This window comes from Diabrotica virgifera, chromosome 7, assembly GCF_917563875.1.
Source record: "Diabrotica virgifera virgifera chromosome 7, PGI_DIABVI_V3a".
Taxonomy (NCBI): Eukaryota; Metazoa; Arthropoda; class Insecta; order Coleoptera; family Chrysomelidae; genus Diabrotica; species Diabrotica virgifera.
This window is the reverse complement of record NC_065449.1, coordinates 130,705,686-130,721,531: the sequence shown is the minus strand read 5'-3', so window position 1 is coordinate 130,721,531 and position 15,846 is coordinate 130,705,686. Positions and strand designations below refer to the sequence as shown.

Genomic DNA, 15,846 nt, shown 5'->3' with positions numbered 1-15,846 from the left:
TCTCTCTCTCTCTCTCTCTCTCTCTCTCTCACTCTCTCTCTCACTCCTAGTGGAGTATTGGGCGCATCTGCGTTTCTTGGCCGATAGTGTAAGACGGCTGGTGGCCAGCTCAGCGCGTCTTCTTGTGTTTATTCTCGGGTTAATCTGCGTACCAGCTTCTTCCATTCTCCTCTGTTTCTTGCTTTGTTTTTCACTTCCCCCCAACTTAAGCCGATTCTGTTGTGTTCTATGGTTACTGTTTTCTTCCAATTATTATCTGGTCGTCCCCTCTTCCTTGTCCCTTCAGGTTGATATTCGAGTGTGATGTTACTAGGATCTTTTCTTAACGTATGGCCTATCCATTTCCATTTCTTCTGTCTGATTGTTGTTATTATACTGGTTTGTTTCGTCCGTTTCCATAGTTCTTCATTCGTGATTTTATTAGGCCAGTAAATTTTTAGGATGTTTTAGGATCTAGAGTAATATGCTTTTTACACAAGTATTGAATATATTGATTTTTGTTGACTCTGTTATTTCACTTGTTTGCCAGATTTTATTTAACGCATTGAAGGCGAATTGTGCCTTCGTTATTCTTGCTTGTATGTCTTTCATGCATCCTCATTTTCTTTCAATGATTGATCCCAATTAAGTGACTTTCTCTACTTCTTCAATTTCTTTGTCTTTTATTTTTATTTTATTAATTTTCGGGTTATCATTTTTTAAGATTTTTGTCTCCTCTGTATTTATCCGGAGACCAATCATGTCAGAGTACTGTGTTAGCTTATCGACTTTTGTTTGCATGTGAGTTCTGTGTTCTGTTAACAGGCAGACGTCGTCAGCAAATTCAAGATCTTCAAGCTGATTAAAGATTTTCCATCTAATGCCTGTCCGATCATCCGTTACTTTCCTCATAATCCAGTCTACCAAGATAAGGAACAAAGTAGGAGATAAGATACAACCTTGTTTAACACCGCTTTCAATAGCTGTTTCTTCTGTGATCGCTCCCTAGTGTTCTAGTCTATCTTTATACCCATCATAAAACAGTTTGATCAGGTTAATAATTTTTGTTGGTAGACCATACTGTCTTAAAATTTTCCACATTTGTTCCCTATTGACTCGGTCGAAAGCCTTTTCAAAGTCGATAAAACTTAAATTTATGTCTTTCTGCCATTCATTAGCTTGTTCTAGGATGATTCTTAAGGTGCATATGTGATCTATAGTGGAGCGTTTAGCACGAAAGTCTGCTTGGTTACTTCTCAGTTTCTTGTCCAATTCTTCTTTCATTCCTTCGAGCAGAATTTTTGTTAGCACCTTGGATGAGGCGCTTAATAGAATTATTGCACGCCAATTTTTACAGTTACTCAGATCTCCCTTCTTTGGTATTTTTGTTATCAGTCCCTCTTTCCATTCTTGTGGCAGTTCTTCGTTGGTCCATATTTTATTTAGAAGTCTATGTAGCATATCTATGGCTTGTTCGGTGTCTGCTTTTATCAGGTCGATAGGTAAATTATCTGTTCCTGTGGATTTGCCATTATTTAATAATTTAAGTGCGTTGGCAATTTCTTCTCTTGTAATTGCCCCAGTGTTAACCTCTAATTCTTGTATTTCAGTTTGTTCATTAAATTCTTGGGTTCGGTCATGTTTGGCGTATTATATTTCTTTAAAGTATTCTCTCCATCTTTGAGTTATTTCTTCCTCAGATTTAATTAATTTTCCTTGTTTATCTTTTATTTCTCTTACATTTCTTACTTGATTGCCTGTTAGGTTTCGTATAATCGTGTATTGTATTCGTAGATCATTATCTTGTGCTGCTTTCTCTGCTGATTTTAGCATTTCGTTTATGTAATTCCTTTTATCTTTTCTAGATGCCTTTTTCACTTCTATGTTTTTTGCTTTGTATTTTCTTTCGAGGATCTCTTCTTCCCTTGTTCCTTCTTTTTGCAATATGTCTTCCTTGATTTTATTTCTTTCTTCTACATGCTGAACGTGTCTTTAGTTATCCATTTTTTATTTTCACTTTTTTTCAACCCGATTGTTTCGTCTGCTGTCTTCATCATGACCTCTTTGAAGTTTTTCCATATTTCTTCCACAGAATCTCCATTACAGTGGTGTATATTTCGGTTTACTGTAAGTCTGTCAGTGAATATTTTCCTTGTTTCTTCATGCTTTATAGTCCAGTCGGGTTAGACGAATAACAGGCCTAACCTTGCATTAGGAGCTTCCCCAAATTTTATTTTTCTAATCTTTGGGGGGGGTCAATAGTAGTGTAAATTTAAAATCTCGACTGAATTCCGCCGTTGCGTTAGCCGCTATATTGATTTTAAACGAGAACCGTTTTTGCTCAATAGCTCCGCTATTTTAAACTTTTCGACAAAAAGTATAACAACCAAAAGTGTTGAAAATGTGATTTTCTATCATTTCTATTGTTACAAATTTTTCGTGTCGTAGATATTTTCCGAGTTATGGCGGAAAATAGTGACAGCTAAAGTATAATTATTGAATTATCTCGTTTATTATTAGTTTTACGTGAAAAATGTTCCTATACAAAAATAGAGAGAATTAAATTCTACATAATTTTGATTTCTTTCATTTTTTTGCTAAAGTTAATATTTTTAAGGTAGTAAATATGCGGTAATGGCTCGGGCGTAAGACCTGATTGATTTTGTAGCAATTGTTTTTGTTCAATATCTACGCCATTTTCAACTAAAATTGTTTCAAATATGATTTCCTACAATTTCTTTATAACAATTTTTTTCGTGCGGTTGATATTTTCCGAGTTAAGTGGGAAAATAGTAAAAAGTGGCGGGGGGAAATAACATAATTACTCATTTGAATCTTGTTTCCAAGCTGCTCCAAATTTTATAATTCTATCCTTTAGGGTAGATCAATAGTAGTGTAAATTTAAAATCTCGACTGAATTCCGCGGTTGCATTAGCCGCCTATTGATTTTAAAGGATGTTGCTTAATATCTCAGCCATTTTCAACTTTTCGACAAAAACGGTAGGAGCTAAAATTGTTGGAAACGTAATTTCCTACAATTTCTTTTCCACAATTTTTTTATGCGATCAACATTCTCCGAGTTAAGGGGGAAAATAGTGGAAGCGGAGGGGAATCATAATTATTGAATTTTCTCATTTATTATTAACTTAACGACATAATTGTACATAAACAAAAATAAAGAGAATTATATTTTATACAATTTTTGAAACTTCCAATGAAACACCAACCAAACTAAGTACATAAAAGACAACGATGGCTTAGTGTGAAAACCTCGTATCTCATTAAATTACAATTTTACAGGAGAGGCAAAAAACTGATTTTCTGCATAATATAACCTAAAAACAAAAATTACGTTACGTATTTTTAATTCGAGCACATTGAGACAAATATGTATCTGATATTGGCCCAGAGCATTGATTAAAAACACCATAGATAGGTTTGTTCCAACTAGCGGTCAAACCAGTCAGAAACTATCAGCGAACAGTCGACCAGTGCGAGTAGAGGGGATAACATTTATGACTATTATGTGTTCTCGCACTGGCCAACTGTTTGCTGACGATTTCTGACTAGTTGGACTGTTGGTTGGAACGGACCTGATAGCTCACCTCTTGGTAACCGAAAGACGTATCAAAAACTAGATGGCGCTACTCGAAAACCGTATCGAGATTTCTCATTCTCTCTCTGACTTGCGAGGAGGTAGGAGTAGTGTCAGGGCCGAACTTACCCTATAGGTGTATTATCTGTGACAGGCAGGTGTTGTGACAAATTAGAGCGGAATTTTATAAAAAAAAAAGGACTCATATTTTAGACAAAATGGCCTCTGTAACTCATAAGTGTGTTTACGCGGGATGTTTTGAAAGAAACGATGGAACAAATAATAATATATCTTTCTTTAAATTTCCACTGAAAGACGTAGAGCGTACAAAAATTTGGCAAAAAAACTGCGGGAACATTGATATTTTATTGATGGATATCACTGACCTTAAACAGAGGGTAATTTGCCAGCATCATTTTGCAGTGGAATATATTTACCAAAGTGGCCAAAGAAAGTTATTAAGGAAAAATGCTGTTCCTCTAAAATTTACACAGTTAACAACTGATTTAGGTGAGTACTCAATTTTATAAATATTTTTATGTTTGCCTAATGCGCTTTGTCAATGAGAATACTACTATTAAAATATATTTTATATAAAATCAGTGGATATTGAATGATTTAAATATTTTTATACAATTAAATCAAAAGAGATTTTTTTTTAAATATGAATGCGTTGTTACTATCACTCCAGAAATAATGATGATGCTTGTTTTGCTTTAATTAAAATTACACATACATTTCAATGATTACACCTATTTTAGGTGATATCCCACCAGTATGCTCTACATACGTTTATTGCGGTACGAAACGTAAAAGATCTACAAGTGACGATTGTATGGTTAGGTCAACTCCATCGCCTAAGAGATCAAGTAGTAGTCTCAGTGATATTTCCAGTTTTGAAATTAATTTGCCCACAAAACTTGAAACTGAATTGACGGAGAAGGTAAAAAAATTGGAGTATCAAGTAAGTGCTTTAAAGAAGAAGTGCCGTCAGAAGAACAGTCGGCGTTGTAGAAGAACAACAAAAAACAAAAAATCGGCAACCAAATTCATGTTACAGGTACTGTTAGAAAATAAAAGCAAATACGTGCACACATTTGTTAATATGCAGTTTTCACACAAAACTCGTTCACAATGGAGTCACAATGAAAAGGATTTAGCTCTGGCCATTTATTATAAGTCTCCTAGTTGTTACAAATTTTTAACTAGATCTCTTAACTTTATATTACCTTCAGTAAAAACAATTCAAACTTGGTTGCGTGTCATAAAATTAAGAACTGGTTTAAACACTTCCTTAATTGACAAGTTGAAGAAAAAAGCAGAGACAATGGATGAGTTGGAAAAAATTTGTGTGTTAATGTTTGATGAAATTTCTTTGAAAAAAAAAATTGGAGTACAATAAATTAGATGACATTATAGAAGGGTTTCAAGATTTAGGTGCTTTAGGAAGAACAAACAAACTTACCAACACAGGTCTGGTTTTCATGATGCGCGGCTTGCTACATAACTGGAAGATTCCGATTTGCTATTTTGTTACAGCAATACATAGCGACAACTTAAAAAACATTGTAGTTGAAGTTGTTTCAAAATTACAAAATATTGGGTATATACCAAAAGTGTTAGTGTGTGATCAAGCATCTAATAATAGAGCTTTATTTAAGCTGTTAGGCGCATGTAAGGATCAGCCTGCAATAGAAATAGGAAATCAGAGGATTTTCACTGTTTTTGATACACCCCACTTATTAAAAAGTCTAAGAAATAATTTTCTTAACAAAAAGTTGACGTTTTTTGCCGATTCTAACCAGATATCGTGGCAAGATATTGAATACACATACAACATCGATAGAACCAATGTGAAAGCACGATGCATCGTGAAAATAACAGACGTTCACATAAACCCTAATAATTTCCAAAAAATGCGTGTAAAATTAGCAGCCCAAATTTTTTCCAACTCAGTTGCCTCAGCAATATCAACAGCAAAATCTGTAGGCCAGTTACACACCAAAACGGCTCCTCATACTGCCGAATTTTTAAAAATTATAAATAATATTTTTGATGGTCTTAACAGCAAATATTGTAGTGATAGTAACCCAAACAGAAAGCCAATGTCAACTTTAAGCAAGTCAACTGAAAACTTAAAAGCAGGTTTAGAATATTTTAAAAAAATTAAAGTTTTTGAAAATCAGAAAGAGAGAAATAATATTTACTGTCTACACGGCTTTCAGTGGACAATTTTGTCAGTTTTATGTTTGTGGGAGGAACTTCAAAAATATAATGTGTCATATCTTTTAACATCTTTTCTGAACCAAGATCCTCTAGAAAATTTTTTCTCTATTGTGCGCAATCGGGGTGGTTACAATCCAACACCTAGTGTTAGTCAGTTAAGAATTGCCATTAAGCATAACACAAATATTAAACTAAAAATTGCTTTAGACAATGGAAATTGTGAAATAGCACAAACTGATCATTTAGATTTAACCCACGAAGTAACCAGCGTCGAAATATCTGCCGAGTCCATTGAAACCCAAACAGTTCATGTAGAACAATCTTTAGACATGCAAAAGGAAAATAATGACAACCAAATTTTAAGCACGGCACATTCCAGCAAATGTAGCATAACAAATTTAGAAACGTGTGCTGTTACATATGTCGCTGGTTATATTTACTATAAGATTATAAAGAACTTGAATTGTGGTAAATGCCAGGAAGACTTGCTAAAAGACAACAAAATTCTATTACAGAAACACGAATTAATGTTACTTTTCAGAGATTATGGCGCAAATGAAGAAATAAAGTTTCTTCAGAGACCATCAGATTTGTTTGTTACTATTACTACAATATTGTTAGAAAAGTTTCACGAGGCTTTTAATTTATTTAAAGTAGATAATGCAGTTTTCGAAAAAATTGAAACCTATGTGACTAACCATATTTTATTAACTACTAATTGGCTTAAAAGCTGCGAAGACCATAAAAGGAAAATTATAAAATTTTTGGTAAAAATCAAACTTTTTAAAACTTGTCAGTGGTATAACGTTAATGAAAGCAAACAGAAAACTAAAAGGGAAAAGATTCACAGAAAATTACTTATTTTCGATAAAAGTAAAGGTAAACAAACATCAAAATGCAAAAATTCGACAAATAAACAGCAAAAAATTCAACAGACTGACAGCCACAAAAGTAAACAAACCAGAAACGTCACAAATTGTATTTAAAATATGAAAACGTCTTTTTTTCTACCTAGATCTTTTCAATGTACTGAGTTTAGTGCGTTCATAAAAATAACATGTGCTTTTACTTAATAACAGGCGGTAGCTGGTTTGTCTTTAGTTTCATGCGTGGAAGAGAATGATGCTAGATAAAAAGTATATGTTTTATCTCGCCGGGTATGAATGACGCACGGGTAAATAACCGTGGACTTAACTGTATGTTAAACTACACTATTAGCTTTAGTCTCTATATACAGTAGATATTAACAAGTATTTTATAATATCAGGAAAACAATATCAGTATGTCTTAAAACCTTGGAATCATATAGAAAACTTTTTTATTAAGTTTAGGGAAAAATGTATTATTGATAAAAACTTGCATGTCTCAAAACTAAAAATAAAAGAATCAGATGTCAGATATTATGAGTCGTATACCAAGTTTGTTAAAAAATATTAATTCTTCTCAAGAGTCATATACCTTCATTTTTAAAGCACTTTCATATAAATATTAACGTGGTTTTTAATTGTTCTCGACTTTTAATAATAATAAAATGTTTCAATATTGTCAACAATGAAAGTACTTCTTCAGAAAAAGAAATAATAAATATATATCTTTTTTTCCCAATATTTTAATTTTACAATCTTATCACAGTATATAGAGGTTCCCTCTTTATACTGTGATCTTAGTTTGAAAAGAATTAACATTCAAATATACTTATTTACTTTGTTTTTAAATATGATCTCATTAGTGATGTTTTAAACTTTCTAATCCTGTCTGTTTAATCCAGCTTTTACCTATTGTTCCTAGGCAAATGGCCTTCAACTATTTATATGTTGGAAATTCCCTGTCACTTTATCAAGATATGTATGTACTTACATTATTCATTTTGAACGTTGGGAATTTGTGGTATTTTTTCAAAGAAAGATAATAATCTATTGTATTTGGTACTCACCACTACTTTTTTTTAAAACATCGATGTCTTAATTCTAGAAAGTCCTTAGATAATTTTTAAATGTAAAAAGTATGCGATCGAACAGTAAATCATATTGATTTTAGTTCACCTCTGTACAATTTCTTATTTTGCACAGACTTCTATATTGCCTTTTCTAGATAAATTGTCAATTTTTTGTAGTACAATGTTACTATCAGAACAACATTTATATCCTCTTCTTCTTGTCGAAGTTCCTTCTCATATCGAAGGTTGGCCATCACTACAGCTATCCGTACCTTATTGGCGCCTGCTTTGAAAATATCTATTGAGCTGCAACTATACCACTCTCTTAAGTCTCTCAGTCAGGAAATTCTTCTTCTACCTATGGATCTTTTACCCTTAATTTTACCTTGCATTATGAGCCTAATATCTCATATTTCGCTCCTCTGGTAATTTGGCCTAAATCCAGCTTTCTTGTATTGATGTTCTTTATCACCTCGCAATCCTTTTGTAACATTGTAACCTTCTTAATACTTTTGCATTTGTAACTCGTTAGATCTAGGTATTTTCAAAATCCCTCTATAGCACTACATCTCAAATGCTTCCAACTTATTTATATTGTCTACTTTTAGTGTCTAGCTTTCCATTCCATGTAACAAAGTCGAGAACACGTAGCATCTTAAGGCTCTTATCCTCAGCTACAGAGGAAGATCTCGATTAACAAACATTTTTTTCATTTTTATAAATGCTTGTCTTGCAATTTCAATGCGTGTCCTGATTTCTCTAATAGATACATTGGTCATCGTTTTTATTTACCCAGGTTCCTAGATATTTGCAGTTATTTTGTAAAAATTTATAGCTATATATTAGGTTTTATTTTCGGTAAATTAATAATGTAGATATTTGAATACTTCAACTATTGCGATTAATTTAGCTGTAGTTATAGTAGTATTATTGTCTAGTTTTATAACATTTTTATTTATTTATTTAATTGGCATTGGTAAATGCCATACAGCCAGTCACAACATGATACAATTTTCTAAATATAATCTTAACTATTATAAAACTATAGCTAAAACTATTTTATAAAACTACAGTAGAAAACTATAATAGAAACCAATAATACCATTGAATCACGGTTTTTACTCCAAATTTTAAATAACCGCTTGGGTTGACACGAAATTTTGGAATACATATAGGAAAGAAGAAAAGTAATTCTAAGCAAGTTAATACTTTTCGAGGTATTTGCGAGTAAATATGTTCATTTTTCAACAAAAAGAAACACTTTTTAGGTGGGTTTTTGCAAATAACTCAAAAAGTAAATATGTATTTTACCGAAAAAAAGGTTTCCAGTAAAAATATAGCTTCTAAAAAGAGAAAAAAATGGTGTATGTATGAACTCTCTAGACCCAGTAGAAGCAAAGTTGTAACTAATGAAAAATAGTTTCATATCTGTCAAATTTCAAAGCAAATATTTCAACGTGAAATAACCAAAAAAGTTTACACTTTTTGGGGAAAACTCAGTACGACTTTTTTAAAGTGTTCAAAAAAATATTCATTTTTGTTTTTTAATAAGTTTCTAGCATAAAAAGTAAGTTACGCTCAAAATAAAGTTGGTCAAAAAAACTCGGGAAAATCAGCCCCCACTTAGCATTTTAAATCAAATTAATCGTTACCGCTTCCCAAGTTACTTTACTTATGTATTATTTATACTGATCTGTAAGTTTCATTTGTTCAAAGGGCTTATTTTTTAACAATTTTTTTTTATTTTGAAAAAAATGATTTTTTTTCAAAATAACTTAAAATTTATTAGTGACACCAAAAATCACAAAGAGTAAAAAAAATGTAGGTTTTGCTTTTCTGAATATTTTGAATTTTTTGTTTTTCTGTAAGGCAAAAATTGGTTAAGATGTGGCTGTTCAAAATTTGCATACACTCGTGATTTTTGACTAGTTCAAGCCCTTTCAACTAGAGCTCCTTCAAAAATTTCCACTTTGAACCGATGAAACAATACATACACGAGTAAAGCAAGTTGTGATCTTGTGAAGTTGTAACGATTAATTTCATTTAGGATGCTAATTAGGGGGTGATTTTCACGATTTTTTAACAAAAAAATAGGAACCAAATATATTTTGATCATAACTTGCTTACTTTTGACGCTAGAAACTTAACAAAAATAATATAAATAAACCTTTTTTAAACACTTTAAAAAAAGTTGTAATGAGTTTTCGTCGAAAAGTGCTTCATTTTTTTTATTATTTCACGTTGAAATATTCAACATGGAATTTGACGAAAAAGAACTTATTTTTCAATAACTCGAAATAAGTATTGACGTAGTGAAAAAACTCTATAGAACAAAAGTTGCTTAGAATTAGTGATTTTAGGCACTTCTGAACTTATCTTGAACATATATTTTTTCACTCCCGAGAAGGGGTGATACTGAACCATAGGGCCAAAGCACACATCGGTACATCATTTGTTTTTCTTTGACATCTTAGCTAGGCGTAAGCCAAATTTCATGTCAATCCAAGCGATTCTTTAAAATTAGGAGGTTTTTTGCAATATTTTACCGTGAGTGAATGGACTAAATCTGGAAATAAATTATGTATCTTAGCTTGAAATATTTTAGTTTGCATCAATTCTGGAAATTAATTGGTTTGAAAAGTTACAAAAAAGTAATTTACATGACATGTAATTTATCACTGCTAATTTTATTATGTATTTTATATTTTGTTATTCCTTTGTAGTGTATTGATAAATAAATAATTTTTAAAAATCCTCTACTGTTTTCATTAATCAATTTTTAGCGTTTTTTCTGAAGTAAAATCGGAATTCCATAATATAGATTACAAGCACGTTAAAATTATTTGTGAAAATGCTGAATGCCACCCTTATATTGTCGTCTATTGCACTGGACAATGGCTGGAGCAGGTAACTCAAATTTATTTTTCAATCTTGGCAAAGATTTCAATTAATGTCGCCACCATACAGTCAGGTAGTACTTAGGCTTGAGGGGTAAAGAGGTGTAAGTAGGCGGAGTTTAACACTGAATTCGTTTTTACCTTAGAGTGAGGTATCTATGTGTGTGTTTATAATCAATGCCCAGAGCTAAAAGTGTTAAATGTTGCTATTAAATTGGAAATACAAATATTAACTATGAAAAACACGTAAATATCATTGCAGTATATAGAGCCTTTGCCCAAGTAACTATGATAACCTCGTATATCTTGATATACGTGTTTTTCATCCCAAATGAGGTTGTGTTTATTATTATTTACGAGGTTTTCATTTTTCATAGCTTATTGCACATCTCCAAATACTAGGTCGATACAATACAAATCTTTGATTTAAGATTCATAAAATGTTTCTATATGCCGGACTACCTTTTGTTGTTCACAAAAAACATTTCTGCAAGTCGAATCTCTCAAACAAACACTCCAAATTAAGTACCAAATTCTTGGTTATAAATATACGTGGTATTCACACTAAATCAAGAGAGCAATTGATATACGTGGTTTGTTTTTTCGGCTGTAGAAAATAGTCTAGTGTATTTGGATTTTTTCTAACAGTTGTAAATCGTGAGATACAAGGTTTTCAAACTAAAACCACCAAAATGTCATTTTCGAAAAAAAAATGAGATAGGGTGAGTTAACCAGTAATTGTCCAGCTACCAGTAATTGACCAAAGATAACTCTAAAGCTAAAAATAAGATACCTGTAAATCTTAACGTCTATGTAATTTTCCGTTTCCTGTATTGTTTTAACCTTGGGCTAGTAGATGGTGTCTTAATACTACTACTTTATATAGAGCGCGTCGAGAGGGCTTAACAAATTGGCTTGTCCATTTTCAGTTACAGTGTGTGACTTAGTAATAAGCATGGTAAGTGAACAGTTTTATTTAAATCTGTAATCATCGAAAAGACATATACAAACAACGGCGTTAAATGGATTCTAATCAAAATTAGATATAGAGCATAAAAGGTTTTTGATAGTATTTTAATATATTTTCGAGTTTTTTGGGAAAAAATCTAGTGGTCAATTATGGGATTGAAAATTATACCCATTATCTAGTAAATAACCTCATTGGTCAATTACTAGATTTCGGCAATAGTGACTATTTCCCATCTTTTTTGCTCTTACAATGCACACCATTTATTATTTGAGTCCTTTGTCTTATTAAAATTGCGAATGAAAATGTCTGTCCAGATTTTGACCACAAAAAACAGTGGTTAACTACTGGCACCGTGTAGTGGTCAACTACCGACGATCGGTGGTCAACAACTAGCTTTACCACTGGTCAATCACTGATTTGAAATTTTTATATTATTTCTTTTCCAGCAAAATGACTGCCACGGTTAAAAAAGCCAAAGTATTTTTCAAATACTCAGAAAATGACCTATTACAAGCCATTGAGGATATTAGGAACAACGTATGTTCAATACGTGGTGCAGAAAGGACGTATAATGTTTCTCATTCTAGTACTCTTATCTAAAAGGTAGAACCCCGGAAAATGGTTCCTCCATCTGTTTTGACCGCAGAGGAGGAAAACATATTAGTGCGTTGGATCACTCCTTCAGCCATAAAGGATTTCCTCTAAACAAAAACCTGCTTTGTGAAACAGTAAAAGCTATAATCGATAGTGATGGTCGTCCCAATCCTTTCAAACATTAGTCCTGTCGCCAGGGGGGGTACAACGGCCTCCTTAATTCAGATGGACTTACCCAAGTTTTTTTTATATATTTTGACCCGTAGAATACGAATTTTTTGGGTAACAGTTGATCCGGATGTCGATAAGATTGTTATAGACAAAGAACTTGAGGAATTACATAACAGTGATTTCTCGCAAAACAAAACATATTTTTGTATTTTTTGGGTCATTTTAAGCAAAAAATATTCCTACAAGTTTTTTCGTAGAATGCATAGTTTTCGAGATAATCGCGGTTGAACCTTCAAAAAATCGAAAAATTGCAATTTTTGAACCCGAATAACTTTTGATTAAAAAATAAAGTAGCAATTCTGCTTACCGCATTTGAAAGTTTAAGTCAAATTATATCGGTTTTGATTATTTGCATTGCTAAAAATTAATTTTTTTATTGTTAAACTAATCTATAAACACATAGGTTTCCCGTGCCTAATACATGCGTTTTACCGCATGCTACGTAGAAATTGCCTCGCTTGCACTTGTAGCTACTCTACCTACTCGTTCGATTTTAAATGAGAAATCATAGAAAACATCACTCACATACTAGGTGTTTACTACAGTTTACAGCTTTGTTTAACAATAAAATAATAAATTTTTAGCAATGCAAATAATCAAAACCGATATAATTTGACTTAAACTTTCAAATGCGGTAAGCAGAATTGCTACTTTATTTTTTAATCAAAAGTTATTCGGGTTTAAAATTTACAATTTTTCGATTTTTTGAAAGTTTAACCGCGGTTATCTCGAAAACTATGCATTCTACGAAAAAACTTGTAGGAATATTTTTTGCTTAAAATGACCCAAAAAATACAAAAAGATGTTTTGTTTTGCGAGAAATCGCTGTTATGTAATTCCTCAAGTTCTTTGTCTATAACAATCTTATCGACATCCGGATCAACTGTTACCCAAAAAATTCGTATTCTGCGGGTCAAAATATATAAAAAAAACTTGGGTAAGTCCATCTGAATTAAGGAGGCCGTTGTACCCCCCCTGGCGACAGGACTACATGGCTTACCGGGAAATAAATGGTTTAATGCATTCCTCAGGCGCCATCCAGAAATTTCTCAGCGCCACGAAGAATCTATAAATACAGCGAGATCCTACGTTTCTGAAACCAGTATCAGGCAGTGGCATGAAGATATACGCAGATACCCTGCAAGTGAAAACGCCGAAGATATCATGTCGGTAAAGTCAGCAGCACCACTTCATAAGACCAAATTCAGACTAAGACTATATTTTATTGCTAATTTATTGCTAATTTATTACGCAAAGGAAAAATTTATTGCTGTAGCCGTTTCCGAGAAATAGTGGGTGCTGCTAGCTTTACGGTAAAGCTAGCAGCACCCACTCTATATCTCGGCAATGAAAAGGAGTACAGGGATCATTTTAACGGCATATTTTATTGCTATTTAATTGCTCTTGATTGGTATATTAACCAATCCTGAAAAGCTACCCCATCATCCCCTAGCGTAAAACTCACCCCCAAAAAGATGATGAAAATCGAAAATTCAACCCCAAGGAATTAATTGCTAATTTATTGCTAATTTATTACGGAAAGAAAAAATTTATTGCTGTAGCCGTTTCCGAGAAACAGTGGGTGCTGCTAGCTTTACGGTAAAGCTAGCAGCACCCACTCTATATCTCGGCAATGAAAAGGAGTACAGGGATCATTTTAACGGCATATTTTATTGCTATTTAATTGCTCTTGATTGGTATATTAACCAATCCTAAAAAGCTACCCCATCATCCCCTAGCGTAAAACTCACCCCCAAAAAGATGATGAAAATCGAAAATTCAACCCCAAGGAATTAATTGCTAATTTATTGCTAATTCATTACGGAAAGAAAAATTTTATTGCTGTAACCGTTTCCGAGAAACAGTGGGTGCTGCTAGCTTTACGGTAAAGCTAGCAGCACCCACTCTATATCTCGGCCATGAAAAGGAGTACAGGGATCATTTTAACTACATATTTTATTGCTACTTAATTGCTCTTGATTGGTATATTAACCAATCCTGAAAAGCTACCCCATCATCCCCTAGCGTAAAACTCACCCCCAAAAAGATTATGAAAATCGAAAATTCAACCCCAAGGAATTAATTGCAATTTATTGCTAATTTATTACGGAAATAAAAAATTTATTGCTGTAGCTGTTTCCGAGAAACAGTGGGTGCTGCCAGCTTTACGGTAAAGCTAGCAGCACCCACTCTATATCTCGGCCATGCAAAGGAGTACAGTAAACACAACATAGGAAGAATGACAGAAAATAGAATAGTGCGAATAGCAAGAGACAAATCGCCAAATGGAACAAGATCATTGGGACGATCGAGGAAAAGATGGTCAGACAACGTTAATTGAGACTAAAAACCGAAGTAAAACAGACATTGAGCCTATTTATAAAGTAAAAAGAAGAAGAAAATTCCGTCTGTTCCTTGCGCTTTATTGTTTTTTAGTTTCTTTACTATTTGAAGTACTTCTTCATAGCCCGGATTTTCAATTTGCTGCTCCGCCGTATTATATTGTCTCGTTTTCATCATTTTCATTGTCTGCATTAGGTTTTCCTCGAATTATTATTTCATTATAATTTTTTGGTTCTCTGTTAGTAGTTCTCCATCGTTGTCTTTGGATATCGCCAAGTTTTGGCTAAATGACTGTGTGCTTTCTTTTATTCTTTTGTAGAATTTTCTGCTTTCGTGTCTGTTGTTAAGCTCTAGGATTTCCTGTACTTGTTTTTTCAAAGCCTCTCTTTTTTTCTTCTGTATATTCTAGTCGCTTGTATTCTCGTTTCGTTATAAATTTCTCTGACATTTCTTGTTTTTCTTTGAAGTTGGTTAAGCCTAGCATGCTTTTTTCCCCTACTGCAGTTCTGAATTCATCATCATTTCATTCCACGTTTCTTTGCCTTTTGGCTTTTACGACAGTTTCTTCTGAAGATTCCATTATTATTGTTTTTATTAATTATTGTATATTCCTCCTCTACAGTTACCTTCCTCTCTGATTCCGTTGAGTTTTATTTAGAGAGCATTTTGGTATTCTTGTCTTTATTTTTCTTTCTTTATTCTTGTATTTTTATAGGTCCATTATCAAAACTGAAATAAACGGCTAAGCTTAATAAATCAGTAATAAATCAAACTAAGACATAATATCTCGGTCCGGCGTCCGTGAATCATAAAATGCGATAATTAACATTTTATTTTTAAAAACGCTGATTTGAAGTTTGTATATATTTATTGATTAAAAATCGATATTTACTATAAAATAGCACTGGACGAGGTAGACTATACGTATTACCATTTTTTGGACAGTAAAGTTTTTTTTATAGTTCTATGCCTTTTATCAATTCTCCTCCTTCCGAGAAACAATCGGTAGACGGGTATGTAATACCTTGTAGCAAGTATGAAGCTAAAATATTTTTTGTTTTTTTTTTTGGAAAGG

General features: G+C 32.7%; 2 protein-coding genes across 2 annotated transcripts in view; both read left to right on the top strand.

The window, feature by feature from the left end:
- The window catches only part of LOC126888155 (protein DGCR6L), a 342,236-nt gene that overhangs the window by 267,575 nt on the left and 58,815 nt on the right, over window positions 1-15,846 (top strand). The window lies entirely within an intron of this gene.
- On the top strand, window positions 3,805-5,425 carry LOC126888153 (uncharacterized). The gene is made up of 2 exons (XM_050656157.1): window positions 3,805-4,084; window positions 4,336-5,425. Exons 1-2 carry the CDS (start codon window positions 3,946-3,948, stop codon window positions 4,974-4,976), a joined length of 780 nt encoding a protein of 259 aa, XP_050512114.1. The 5' UTR covers window positions 3,805-3,945; the 3' UTR covers window positions 4,977-5,425.

What these genes read in the sequence shown, in the direction of transcription:
- LOC126888153 (XM_050656157.1), top strand. Translation starts at nt 3,946, where the DNA reads ATGGATATCACTGACCTTAAACAGAGGGTAATTTGCCAGCATCATTTT. An exon ending in ACAGTTAACAACTGATTTAG is followed by an intron (nt 4,085 to 4,335) that starts GTGAGTACTCAA and finishes CACCTATTTTAG; the next exon opens with GTGATATCCCACCAGTATGC.